At 34.0% G+C, this 15,000-nt stretch overlaps 1 protein-coding gene across 2 annotated transcripts in view; it reads left to right on the top strand.

Moving 5' to 3' along the window:
* LOC137650681 (facilitated trehalose transporter Tret1-like) overlaps window positions 1-8,885 on the top strand; it is a 23,711-nt gene extending 14,826 nt beyond the window's left edge. For both annotated transcript variants that reach the window (XM_068383846.1, XM_068383847.1), the window contains 7 exons: window positions 1-29; window positions 680-735; window positions 2,241-2,391; window positions 3,567-3,729; window positions 4,834-5,574; window positions 7,223-7,358; window positions 8,350-8,885. The exon at window positions 1-29 is cut by the window's left edge and continues 34 nt beyond it. In XM_068383846.1, the coding sequence (XP_068239947.1) occupies window positions 1-29; window positions 680-735; window positions 2,241-2,391; window positions 3,567-3,729; window positions 4,834-5,574; window positions 7,223-7,358; window positions 8,350-8,532 (1,459 nt within the window). In that variant the 3' untranslated portion in view covers window positions 8,533-8,885. The remainder of the gene's footprint in view (window positions 30-679; window positions 736-2,240; window positions 2,392-3,566; window positions 3,730-4,833; window positions 5,575-7,222; window positions 7,359-8,349) is intronic.
* Window positions 8,886-15,000: the final 6,115 nt, after the last annotated feature.

Genomic DNA, 15,000 nt, shown 5'->3' with positions numbered 1-15,000 from the left:
TTTCATTTCTCTACAAGGTTCTAGAGAGGGTAAGTCTTTATCAGTGAATTAAAAAATCGAAAGTATCACATTTTCCATGACTTATTAATTACTTATAAAATCTTGGCTTTTATACAAATATGACAGTAAAATATATCTGACTTGTCTTTCTTACTATGCAAAAATAGATTGATTTTACTTACTTACAATTTTTAGAAATATTACAAAGATTTTCAGTTTCGTTTTAATCACTAGGTATTTTTACCTTCAATACAGTTATAACTGTTAATAAATAGCAAACTTGCCCTTTTTGCCATGTCAAATCATTGTTATTGTTATTGTTATTATCCTCATCATCGTCTTCACCGTTGTTGTTGTTGTTGTTGTTGTTACATTTGGAAATATTTAACATGGATGTACATAACAAAGTGGTTTCAGTATTGATATATTATCAATGATCTTATAATATCTTGACTGAATATTGAAGAACATTTAGGAGAGTTACTCTCTTACTTTGTCAGCATTCCTTTACATTTTAAGTATTTTCATAACCATTTTTTCTATATCAAGATCGAATCTAAGATGACAAAATCAAAAAGAATATTATAATTATATCACAAGCGGAAGTGTATTGCTAGTTCTTTACGTAATAGAGTACAACTGATAATCAAATGTTGAATTGTGCACTTCTTATAAACAGACCCAGACGCTGAAAACGAGTCTCTTTCTCAAAGAAGATTACGTTATGCTCTTATGGTAAGTATTTTCGTCACTTCTGTCGTTGCAATTATACACAGTTTTCTTATTTTTAAATGAGGATTTTTACATTAGAATTGCATTCACTGTTTTCCTCTCATGCATACTATATATGTTGATCTAAAATATATGAACATTTTTATGCAATGCATTATAATTCACTTTTCATTATATTTTAGAAGTAATTTCAGAACATTGAAATTCCTTCCTTCTTGTGTTAAGATAGTTCCCTTTACATTATATCTTGGAAGTAATTTTAGAATATTGAAATTCCTTCCTTCTTGTGTTAAGATCGTTCCCTTTTCATTATATCTTTGAAGTAATTTTAGACCTTTGAAATTCTTTCCTCCTTGTGTTAAGATAGTTCCTTTTTCATTATATCTTAGAAGTAATTTTAGAATATTGAAATTCCTTCCCTCTTGTGTTAAGATCGTTCCCTTTTCATTATATCTTGGAAGTAATTTTAGAATATTGAAATTCTTTTTTCTTGTATTAAGATAGTTCCCTTTTCATTATATCTTGGAAGAGATTTTAGACCGTTGAAATTCTTAACTTTTTGTGTTAAGATAGTTCCTTTTTCATTACATCTTGGAAGAGATTTTAGAACGTTGAAATTCTTTCCTTCTTGTGTTAAGATAGTCCCTTTTTCATTATATCTTGAAAGTAATTTTATAACATTGAAATTCTTTCCTTTTTGTGTTAAGATAGTTCCCTTTTCATTATATCTTGGAAGGAATTTTAGAACTTTGAAATTCTTTCATTCTTGTGTTAAGATAGTTCCCTTTTCATTACATCATGGAAGAGATTTGAGAACGTTGAAATTCTTTCCTTCTTGTGTTAAGAGAGTTCCTTTTTCATTCCACCTTGGAAGAGATTTTAGAACGTTGAAATTCTTTCCTTCTTGTGTTAAGATAGTTCCTTTCTCATTATATCTTGGAAGAGATTTTAGAACGTTGAAATACTTTCCTTCTTGTGTTAAGATAGTTCCTTTTTCATTATATCTTGGAAGTAACATTAGAACATTGGAATTCTTTCCTTCTTGTGTTAAGATCGTTCCTTTTTCATTATATCTTAGAAGTAATTTTAGAATATTGAAATTCCTTCCCTCTTGTGTTAAGATAGTTCCTTTTTCATTGCATCTTAGAAGAGATTTTAGAACATTGAAATTCTTAACTTTTTGTTTTAAGATAGATCCTTTTTCAATATATCTTGGAAATAATTTTAGACCTTTTGAAATTCTTCCTCCTTGTGTTAAGATAGTTCCCTTTTCATTATATCTTGGAAGAGATTTTAGACATTTGAAATTCTTCCCTTTTTGTGTTAAGATAAAATCCTTTCTCATTATATCTTTGAAGTAATTTTAGACCTTAGAAATTCTTTCCTTCTTGTGTTAAGATAGTTCCCTTTTCATTATATCTTGAAAGTAATTTTATAACATTGAAAATCTTTCCTTCTTGTACTAAGATAGTTTCATATTACAATATTTACTTCTAAATTCTTTCAAGACTGGGATCATCTTGGGAACAACACTGGGTCCTCAAAATGATGGCATTTGCAGCACATGGCCTAATGTCTTTGCTTCGGATATTGAAACTGACAGATCAACCTTCTTCAATACGACTTTAGAAGTATCAGACTGGCAGCTGGATTTCATGAGTAAGGATCTTTAAAATTGAGGTATAATTTGTTTCACTTTCAATCGTGTTTATTCTAGACTTTGTTTACTATAATGGAATATTTATGTTTTATAGATGATCAACGTTGTATAACCATTACTCAATAGCATGGAGACTCAAAATAGGTTTAAGGTGTAATGGTTTAAAGCTGAGGTGTAGCTAGAGATTTAGGGTCCGGGGGCTATAGTAGTATAGGGGCTACATCTTGCATACCCTAGGGAGTTGGTGGTACTTCTAAATGTATACTTACATATTTTCAATTTCTAATCCTTCTCTGGGAGGGTTTTTTCTCTTGGAGGGTCCTTTCTCTTGGAGGGTCCTTTCTCTTGGAGGGTCCTTTCTCTTGGAGGGTCCTTTCTCTTGGAGGGTCCTTTCTCTTGGAGGCCCCCTTCTCTTGGAGACTCCCTTCTCTTGGAGGCCCCCTTCTCTTGGAGGCCTCCTTCTCTTGGAGGCCCCCTTCTCTTAGAGAGTCCCTTCTCTTAGAGAGTCCTCCTTCTCTTAGAGAGTCCTCCTTCTCTTAGAGAGTCCTCCTTCTCTTAGAGAGTCCTCCTTCTCTTAGAGAGTCCTCCTTCTCTTGGAGACTCCCTTCTCTTGGAGACTCCCTTCTCTTGGAGACTCCCTTCTCTTGGAGACTCCCTTCTCTTGGAGGCCCCCTTCTCTTGGAGGCCCCCTTCTCTTGGAGGCTCCCTTCTCTTGGAGGGTCCCTTCTCTTGGAGGGTCCCTTCTCTTGGAGGCTCCCTTCTTTTGGAGGCCTCCTTCTTTTGGAGGCCCCCTTCTCTTCTCTTGGAGACTCCCTTCTTTTGGAGTCCAAGGAGGCATTTGCAAATTGCCTCCGTCTCCCTTCTCCCTAGGCAAGCCACAAATTTCTCAGTTTCATTCATATTTCTTTCTGGAATATAATACGAGGGAATATTTTGCTATGAGTTGTTCAACATTGGGGAGGCCTGATGCATTTTATATCCCCTAGGGGGAATGAGGTAAATCATCGTTGTACTAAAAACTAGTGCCTGCAGTAAATCCAAAAGATCATAGGCTAATAATTTTTCTTTATATAGCTTCAAACTAATTTTTTTTTTTTTTTTTTTTTTTTTTTTTTTTTTTTTTTTTTTTTTTTTTTTTGAGAATCTTAACTATTGGTTTTTCTTTCCCCCGTAGGTAGTAGTTACTTCATCGGCACCCTACCAATGATTGTCGCCAGCGGAATGTTAGTGCCATGGTTAGGCCGGAAATGGTGCATGATCTTGTGTACAATCCCCGGCGTAATTGGCTGGTCCTTAATAGCACTTAGCTATAATGTGACAATGATCCTTGTTGGAAGGTCTGTATTTGACATACTTATACTTTTATTCTGTATATTAAACCTTTGCATACATTTTACCCCCAGGCTATTTGGAAATATCCAACCCTTAACCCCCAGGGGTTATTTTTTTTCAAGCACATTTTGCAGTATATTTTGTTTTAAATTGCTCTAACAGCCTTAATTTTCGTCATATAGAGGTCAGGTTGGTCTCATTTTCTTGGAAAATGCCTGAAGTTTCTCAAAAAAAAAACGACCAAAAATATGCAAAAAAAAATTTTAAGTAGAAGTATTTTGCAAGGACGTACCGGTACGTCCATGGGGGTAAAGGGATGAGTTTTGTGAAACGTACCAGTAGGTCCTTTGGGGGTAAAAGGGTTAATAGTCATCATTATCTCATTCTAAGCCTATCGACTCAAAGGACCTCGGTTACATTTCGCAAGTCGTCTCTATATTCAGCTTCTAATTCAATACTTCTCCACTTATCAACTCCCACTTCTCGCTTCATAGTTCTCAGCCAAGTAAGCCTGCGTCTTCAAACTCTTCCTAGTGCCTTGTGGAGCCCAGTTAAGTTTGGTGAACTAATCTCTCGGAGTGAGAAGAGCATGCACAAACCATCTCCATCTATCCCTCACCATGATCTCATCCACATATGGCCCTTGAGTAATCTCTTTTAGTTTCATTTCTAATCCTCTCCTGCCATTTAACTCCCAATATTCTTCTGAGGACTTTTTTCTCAAATCTACTAAATCTGTTGGAGGTCTCCTTACCTTTTAGCAGGTTCTTCTTAGGCCCTCCTCACTCTAAATTCTTTTGATTCAATCATTCTCTGAATATGTAATTATTCCTTTGTAAACTTACTGGGCTCTACAAGGCACTAGAAGAGTTGAAAGACCCAGGCCTACATGGCTGAGGACTATGAAACTTGGGGGATGATGAATGGGGAGGTATTGAATTGAAAGCTCAAGATAGAGACGACTGGTAAAATTTAACAGAGGCCCTTTGCGTCAATAGGCGTAGGAGGTGATGATGATGATGATAGTACTGATGATGATGATATTTACAATTTAACAGAAAATATCATGACATGGGAGGTAAGATAATAAGCTAATCTTATATCCTCAGGTTTCTATGCGGTGCAGCCCACGGATTACAAGGTATCGCAGTTCGAAGCTACTTGGCAGAAGTTTCGGATGACAGATTTCGAGGCGCTGCTGGAATGACAACTGAAGTGATGAAAGGCCTCGGTTTCATCTTTATCATTGCTCTAGGGATTTCAATGCCTTGGTATTACACAGCAGTTTTCAGCGCATGCCACTTCCTGCTCTTTGGTTTCGTGGTAGCCCCTTGCATTCCAAGAAGTCCCTCTTATCTCATTGTCAAAGGGAGGGAAGAAGAGGCCATCGAAATTCTCAGGAAGCTCAGAGGGCCTTACGTTGACCATAGAGATATGGTCAGACAGCTTAAGAAGAAGAATGAAAGTACTGATGGAAGTGCCTTTTGGAGGATATTCTTCAGACCCGTCATACTCAAGAAGTACTTAATTGTAGCTGGTCTGTTCTTCATAGCCAACTTCAGTGGCGTGGAAGTCATCAGAGGTAATGCGACGCGCATGTTGCAGACGTCTGGCCTAGCGTTTGATAAAGACATCACGACTATGATTGTGTTTTGCGTCTTACTCGGAGGCGGCATTTCACAGATCCTCGTTCTCGATTGGATTGGTCGGAAAAAGTGTCTGGTGGCTTCTTTGGTCCTGCTCGTCGTTAGTTATACATTACTTGGAACCTACGTCTTCCTAAACACCGAGGATGTTGAAATGAATGTGTTTGAGCTTATGCAAAACTCTACTGTTTATGATGGTTCCAGGTAAGGTTTGAAATTGTATTGTCTCGAATACTTTTAATTGAATAAAGGGATTCTGTATAATACTTCCACTACGTGTATGGGCGAGGAGAGGCTATTATAGTGTTCAAACCAGGATAGTTCAGTTACATACGTCATGCGTCATACTAAATACTATCATAATTGGTGAGGTCTTTAGAAGCAGTTTTATAAATCAAGAAATAAAATGCCATTCAGGATAACTGAATTTACAATTGTATTTGATTTGTAAATACTATTGTATAATTAATAGTCACAACCTCTTAGATTATTAATAAGAATTCCTTGGTACTAGATATAAGATTTATAGTAGTATTGGATATGTCATGTGCTGTTAGGATATCATAATGAAATCAAAATGGAAATTTTAGACAATATTGGCTCAAGATGACAGAATTACAGGATTTAGAATCTCTAAATGAAGTACCTACTTTCTTTATGGCTTGTGTAATGTACCAATTAATTCCTCACAGAGCAGTATAACAAAATCATATGAAAGTTTTTAGTTACATATACTTACCATATTAACCTAAAATCTTAGTTGATCTTTTAAATTTCGTTTTCTGTCAACAGTTTTAAAACAAACAACGAATGGAGTAAAATAATATAAAATCTTTCACCGAGACAAGGTGAAACCTTTATCATATGTACTTTCCACATAAACCTGAAAAAAATATTGATTGTTTGAAATTTCGGTTCATGTAAACAGTTTTAAAACAAACAACGAATGGAGTAAAATAATATAAAAGCTTTAGAGAGACACAGTGGAACCTTTACATATACTTACCACAACCTTAAAATCTCCTGGTTAATCTTCTACATTTAATTTCCTGTCAACAGTTTTAAAACAAACAACGAATGGAGTAAAATAATATAAAAGCTTTAGTCATAGTGAAACCTTCACATATATTTACCACATCAACCTTAAAATCTCCTGGTTAATCTTCTATATTTCATTTCCTGCCAACAGTTTTTAAAACAAACAACGAATGGAGTAGAATAATATAAAAGCTTTAGTCACAGTGAAACCTTCACATATATTTACCACATCAACCTAAAAATCTCCTGGTTAATCTTCTATATTTCGTTTCCTGTCAACAGTTTTAAAACAAACAACGAATGGAGTGAAATGATATAAAAGCTTTAGAGAGACAGTAAAACCTTCACATATATTCACCACAGCAACCTGAAAATATCTTACTTAATTTTCTGAATTTCGTTTCCTGTCAACAGTTTTAAAACAAACAACGAATGGAGTAAAATAATATAAAAGCTTTAGAGAGACACAGTGGAACCTTTACATATATCTACCACATCAACCTGAAAGTCTCTTACTTAATTTTCTGAATTTCGTTTCCTGTCAATAGTTTTAAAACAAACAACGAATGGAGTAAAATAATATAAAAGCTTTAGAGAGACACTGTGTAACCTTCACATATATTCACCACAACAACCTGAAAATGTCTTACTAAATTTTATGAATTTCGTTTCCTGTCAACAGTTTTAAAACAAACAACGAATTTAGTAAAATAATATAAAAGCTTTAGAGTCACAGTGAAACCTTCACATATATTTACCACATCAACCTGAAAATCTCTTACTTAATCTTCTGAATTTCGTTTCCTATCAACAGTTTTAAAACAAACAACGAATGGAGTTGGGTGCCAAGCCTCCTGCTAATGACTGTAGCATTTGGTAGCAGTATAGGCATTGGGTCGATACCATGGTTACTCTCCACTGAGTACTTCCCTACTACGATCAGACCTCAGGTCAGTCTCTTAGTCTCTTAGTCTCTCATTCATCTTTATAAAGTACTACAATATACTTTTTATGTATATTTATAGCCTCATTCATAGCCAATGGATATTTTTCAGTCTTATATTTTTTTTAAGTAATTGGATAACTGCTTATACATACATACATACATACATACATACATACATTGGTACTTTATTCAGTATTCTGCAAGGTTTTGGAGGGGACAGTTGCTAACTGATGGTGACACTATGCCATTTTAGTTCCAGGCTCTCATGTCTTACGATATCCCATCTTTGATTATATGTGCCCCTTTCATTTCCAGGTACTTGCTATTTTATTCATGTAGCCAAGATAGATAAATACTTTTTTCACTCCGTGTGCACTGTAAAGTCTTTGTTTAAGGCTCTCATGTCTTATGATATCCCATCTTTACTTATATGTGCTCCTTTCATTTTCAGGTACTTGCTATTGGATTTATGTTGCCAAGATAGATAACTATACCTTTTTGATACCATGTGCAGTATTAGGTCCTTTTTTAAGGCTCTCATGTCCTATGATATTCCACCTTTACTTATATGAGCACCTTTCATTTCCAGGTATTTGCTATTAGATTCATGTAGCCAAGATAAATAAATACTTTTTTCACACTATGTGCACTATAAAGTATTTGTTTAAGGCTCTCATGTCTTATGATATCCCATCTTTACTTATATATGCTCCTTTCCTTTCCAGGTACTTGCTATTGGATTTATGTTGCCAAAATAACTATACCTTTTTCACACCATGTGCACTATTAGGTCTTTTTTTTTAAGGGTCTCATGTCTTATGATATCCCATCTTTACTTATGTGTGCCCCTTTCATTTCCAGGTACTAGCTATTTTATTCATGTTGCCAAGATAACTATACCCTTTTCACACCATGTGCACTATAAGGCCTTTGCTTAAGGCTCTCATGTCTTATGATATCCCAGCTTTACTTATATATGGCCCTTTCATTTCCAGGTACTTGCTATTTGTTCTATAACGGGCAATGTGACCTCTATAGCGGCCCTTCAACTTTACAGTCCTCTGCAGGCATTGTTAACAACAGCGGGGCTTTATTGGTTCTATGGAACTGTCTCAGCACTGGGCTTATTATTTACATCAGTCTTTGTATACGAAACTAAAGGCATTAGTATTGGATAATGAAAGATATGATTGCCTTAGTATCAGGATATGTTGTTGAATAGTTATAATACTGGTTTTACAATACTCGCCTTGATGGTATATTGTATATACATTTTTTAAAAGTTGCAGCAACTGTAAACGAAGGGACCAATGATGTTATTAAAAATAGTTAAAAGTCGATGTTCCCTATTTGTTGTTGTTGAAGATTGCCTGGCCCTTTTGGCCAGACACGGGCTCTTGCAATCTTGCAGCCCGTAGCAAGCCCCTATTTAGTGTCTGTGGTAACCACAAAGAAAAGGGAGCTAGATATTAATTTAATCTTTAATTTCATAAATCATATCGATTTGGTTAATATAATGTCTACTGAAATACCATATCATACTATAATCAATGACGTCACTTAACTCTTTTCTAATTTTTTTCACTTGTTTTACATAAATCGTATATTCTGTTTGTGAATTGATCTAAATTAGAAATAATAATAATTTGTATTATTGTTAGTTTTATATTGTATTAAATGATTACGAACACTTTATTTTTTTAAGGGTATAGTTAGTAATGGGCAGATATTATCAGCCTGAATAATAGTTTTTTAAATCTTTGCAGAAAAAAAAAGAGTAGATTTTTCCCGAGTTTTTTATTTTCATTTTATTTTGTTGAAGTATGCGAGTGATAGTAACACGGCATATTCAGAAGACTTTTAATTTTGGGGTTGCTTGTTCTCTGCATGAAATCAGCAGTATTTAAAGGTAAGACAGAGACACAGAGACACATAGACACAGACACAGAGGCAGAGACAGGCACATACACAGATAGACAGACACAGATAGACAGACATAGGCATAGACACAGATAAAGAGACAAATATAAAGAGGGAGTTCTCTGTGATGTAATGAAAATTGAAAAATTCTAACATTGGATTAAATTTGCTGTTGAATACAGTAATAAAAATACAATTTTGGGCGAGTAATTTAGTACACTGTTGACAGTAAATCCAAATCTACTCGTTCTATGTTTCACTTGCAATAACTTAATTGGAATCCAATAATAGTGTTTTAATTTATGATATAAAGATATATTCTAGTTTTTAAAATAGTGTTTCATTTGGTCCTAGACTATTAAGTTTCTACTACCATAAGGAAATTTCCCAAAGCTTACCGATCTTCTACTGTTTCATACCTCGCTAATCACCTTCAGTAACACCTAGAGACTGTGCTCTAATTGCCTGCATTCTTCCGTTTTGTTATTATTGTTAATGTTGTTGTTGTTATTATTTATTATTATTGTTGTTATTGTTATTATTATTATTATTGTTATTATTATTATTATTGTTATTGATTGATTGATTGATTGATTTGAGGTTCTCTGGCATCCTGACATCTAAGGGCATTGACACCGTTATCATTATCATTGTTTATTATTATTATTATTATTATTATTATTATTATCATTATCGTTATTATTGTTATTATCATTACTATCATTATTTATTATTATTATTATTATTATTATTATTATTATTATTATTATTATTATTATTATTATTATTATAAGCAAGCAAAACGTAACAAAACTAGACTATCGATCCATCAGATAGGGTTACCCCTCTACTAATTGAGCTACACTGACTACCTATTGAAGCTAGAATAATCAAGATATTTGCAATGACTTAAGATATCAGAACTAGAATGTCAAGAAATCGTGTAGTCGCTAGACTAGTCACGGATGGTTTTAAGTCACTAGGTTCAAGATGCACCTCCAATGTGGGTTCTGGAGCTTTCAAATATGTACTTGCTTGTTTACTTGTTTGGGTTTAAATCCAACCCTCCACTGAAGTCGAGTGAACTACTTCTCGGGCGGGTCCATATTAATCATCTAACGAAACATTTTCATTATAACTTATACAATTCTTTGATTGCAGCATCTTCCAAATCATATGATCTTGTGAAAAGTAATGTCTTTAGTTTCTTCTTAAATTCAATCGCTCTCTTTAGGTCCTTCATTTCAGTTGGCAGTTTATTATAATGTCTAGGCGCACAGTAGCTAAAAGCCCTTTCACCAAATTTACTATTTGTTCTTGGTTCAGATAGCCTATGTTTGTCACTCGTGTGTCTTATGTTAACATTTGTTTCTAGTTCTAGTTTATTCAGGCATTCTTTTAGATATTTTAGTTCAGTCCCTAAGATTGTATAACCAGCTCCCACTTAACAAGGTTGTAAATCGTGGTTAATGTGTTCTAAACAAGAAATGGATTCCGAATGAAATTGAAAAGATAATGATGGATCTGTTTGGAGAAAGGATGACCTTCGATCAAAGGGATTAACCGGTGAAGTGTGGGACAGAGGTAGATGGAGAACGCTGGCTAGAAAGATGCAGACATAGAAGAAGAAGAAGAGGAAGAAGAAGAAGAAGAAGAGGAGGAGGAGGAGGAGGAGGAGGAGGAGGAGGAGGAGGAGGAGGAGGAGGATCTGTTTGAAGAAGTAGAAAGGGCACAGAGAGCTATCGATTTAAAAATAACTTTCACTGAATAGAATTGGTTTGCACCAGTTATGCAATGCAATAAAGGAGTCACTGTTGACTCACGGACAATTCTGCAAAAAAATGCAGTATGATAAAATGGTGCAATTGCATTCAAGGACACACTGAAGATAGACGCTAGTGGAGATTGATGTTTTTAACTATAAATAACACAATGTATAAAAGGAGAGAGAGAGAGAGAGAGAGAGAGAGAGAGAGAGAGAGAGAGAGACTTTTTTAATCTATCGGACGCCACAACATCGAAAATTATAAAAGAGAGGAGAGAGAGAGAGAGAGAGAGAGAGAGAGAGAGAGAGAGAGAATTATAAAAGGTGTGTGTGTGTGTGTGAGAGAGAGAGAGAGAGAGAGAGAGAGAGAGACTTTTTAAATTTATCGGGCGCCACAACATCTTGGGATATAAAGAGAGAGAGAGAGAGAGAGAGAGAGAGAGAGACTTTTTTAATCTATCGGACGCCACAACAACGAGGATTATAAAAGGTGAGAGAGAGAGAGAGAGAGAGAGAGAGAGAGAGAGAGAGAATTTTTAAATTTATCGGGCGCCACAACATCTTGGGATATAAAAGAGAGAGAGAGAGAGAGAGAGAGAGAGAGAGAGAGAGAGGCATTTTTAATCTAACGGGCGTCACAACATCTTTAAATATAAAGAGAGAGAGAGAGAGAGAGAGAGAGAGAGAGAGAGAGAGGCAACCATCAGTCAGTCTGTAATATTAAGGCGGAATTTGCAAGGTTTTTCTTTCTTTTTTAAGCTCATAGATCTCATAACCCTTATAATGAGTAGCAATTTGGAAAGGATATGCTACTAAAGGGATAATCACATTACAAATTAAAAGTAATTTTAACATGACCGTACTTCTCCTAAGAGAAGACCAACCTCCCTTCTCGTGACCTCGCTCACTTCCCTACGATGAAAAACAATCCCTAATTGACTATCTACAGTTGGTTTTCGCATCTAAGTCAAATTTTCAAAACTATCATATTGGATCATGTGAAAATTTACTGATAGTGCTCACTCAACGGAGAGGAGATATACTTAAATCTATTTATATCTGCTGTATTTTACCCGAATATATTATACACAACCACCAACATTGCCGTGATATATATTTTATAATGAGTTTACTAGCAAATTGCCAATTTATAAATATGCCCGTAAGCTTTACATTTCCTTAACTCATAATACACAGTTCAAGCTAAATCATCTCCTCTTATCTCATCTAATATATATCAATATTGCTATATTTCACAGTTTCTTATGAAATAATGAGACTGGTCAACGAGCTATTACAGAGTCGGTAATAGAAGTCCGGTATTCGAACTGGAAACGAACTGTTTGATGTCAAGGACTTCAGGGAACAAAACTTTCTCACCCATTTGTCAATCGCCGTTCGCTCTAAGCAGATAGAATCTGTTCAGCAGATAGTGTGATTTTTTTTTTATTTACTTGATTCTTTCATGAATCTTGTAATTGTGTTGTGTATCTTAACTATCCCGGATCAGTGTGTCGACTCCAGGTTGGCGAAGTGCAAAGGTAAGGTTAAATTCTAATGTTTTTCCAATGTTGTACTTGGATGGTTATATTGAAATTGAATCTTTTGTACCAATGTGGTTAATGAAGAAGGTACGTTCATAATGTGTTTGTTCAATTTGGCAAGTGAAGGTGAACACATACTTGCTGGTATTTTATTTATTTAGGGTTAATATATATTGCCTTTTTTGCTTTGTGTATACGACATTAGTTGAAGAAGGTAAGGTTTTTAATCTGCGAAATGAAGGTGAACACAAGCTTGCTTGTATTTTTTTTTCTTATTTAGGATTATTATATATCACCTTTGGCTTTATGTACACGACATTTGATAAATTTACGGTTTTATCTTAGCCAAATAAAGGTGAACACAAGCTTGCTGGTATTTTTTTTTCTATTTAGGATTATTATATATCACCTTTGGCTTTATGTACACGGCATTTGAAAAAATTATGGTTTTATCTTAGCCAAATGAAGGTGAACACAAGGTTGCTGGTATTTTTCATTTAGGGTTAATCTATTCAAATTTTGGTTTTGTGTACAAGGTGTAATATGAAAAAACGTAAGCTTTTTTTTCTTTTGTCAAGTGAAGGTGACCACAAGTTTGCTGGTATTTTTTTTTTTTATTTAGGTTTAATCTATACTGTATTAACTTTGGTTTTGTGTAAGATATAATCTGAAAACGTTAAGCTTTTTCCTTTGCCCAATGAAGGTGAACACAAACGAGCTGGTAGTTTTCATTTGGGGTTAATCTATATTAACTTTGGTTTTGTGTACAAGGTATAATAAGAAAAGGGAAAGCGTTATGTACACCACATTTGAAAAAATTACGGTTTTATCTTGGCCAAATGAAGGTGAACACAAGTTTGCTGGTAGTTTTCATTTAGGGTTAATCTATTTTAATTTTGGTTTTGTGTAAAAGATATAATCTGAAAAAGGTAAGCTTTTTTCTTTGCCAAATGAAGGTGAACACAAGCTTGCTGGCAATTTTCATTTAGGGTTAATCTATTTTGATTTTGGTTTTATGTACAAGGTATAATATGAAAAATGTACGCTTTTTTCCTTGGCAAATGAAGGTGAACACACGCTTGCTGGTATTTTTCATTTAGGGTAGATTTATATTAACTTTGTTTTTGTGTTCAAGGTATTATTATAATCTGAAAAAAGGTAAGCTTTTTCCTTTGCCAAATGAAGGTGGACACAAGCTTGCTGGTATTTTCTTTTTTTATTTAGGGTTAATCTATAGTATCTTTGGTTTTGTGTATAATATATAATCTGAAAAAGGCAAGCTTTTTCCTTTGCCAAATGAAGGTAAACACAAGCTTGCTGGTATTTTTTTTTTATTTAGGGTTAATCTATAATATCTTTGGTTTTGTGTACAAGGTATAAGCTGAAAAAGGTAAGCTTTTTTCTTTGCCAAGTGGTATTTTTTTTTTATTTAGGGTTAATCTATACTGTATTAACTTTGGTTTTGTTTATAAGATATAATCTGAAAAAGGAAAGCTTTTTCCTTTGCCAAATTAGGGTGAACACAAGCTTGCTGGTAATTTTCATTTAGGGTTAATCTATTTTAATTTTGGTTTTGTGTACAAGATATAATCTAAAAAAGGTAATGTTTTCTTTGCCAAATGGTGAACACAAGCTTGCTGGTAATTTTCATTTAGGGTTAATCTATTTTAATTTTGGTTTTGTGTACAAGATATAATCTAAAATAAGGTAATGTTTTCTTTGCCAAATGAAGGTGGACACAAGCTTGCTGGTAATTTTAATTTAGGGTTAATCTATTTTAATTTTGGTTTTGTGTATAAGATATAATCTACAAAAAGGTAATGTTTTCTTTGCCAAATGAAGGTGGACACAAGCTTGCTGGTAATTTTAATTTAGGGTTAATCTGTTTTAATTTTGGTTTTGTGTACAAGATATAATCTGAAAAAGGTAATGTTTTCTTTGCCAAATGCAGGTAAACACAATCTTGCTGGTAATTTTCATTTAGGGTTAATCTATTTTAATTTTGGTCTTGTGTAAAAGATATAATCTGAAAAAAGGTAATGTTTTCTTTGCCAAATGAAGGTGAACACAAGCTTGCTGGTAATTTTCATTTAGGGTTAATCTATTTTAATTTTGGTTTTGTGTACAAGATATAATCTAAAAAAAGGTAATATTTTCTTTGCCAAATGGTGGACACAAGCTTGCTGGTAATTTTCATTTAGGGTTAATCTATTTTAATTTTGGTTTTATGTACAAGGTAAAATCTAAAAAAGGTAATGTTTCCTTTGCCAAATGAAGGTGAACACAAGCTTACTTGGAATTTTCATTTAGGGTTAATCTATTTTAATTTTGGTTTTGTTTACAAGATATAACCTAAAAAAGGTAATGTTTTCTTTGCCAAAAGCAGGTGAACATATACTTGCTGCTATTTTTCAATT

The sequence above is a fragment of the Palaemon carinicauda genome, chromosome 12, assembly GCF_036898095.1.
Source record: "Palaemon carinicauda isolate YSFRI2023 chromosome 12, ASM3689809v2, whole genome shotgun sequence".
Classification (NCBI taxonomy): Eukaryota; Metazoa; Arthropoda; class Malacostraca; order Decapoda; family Palaemonidae; genus Palaemon; species Palaemon carinicauda.
This window is presented reverse-complemented; position numbering and strand designations above follow the sequence as displayed.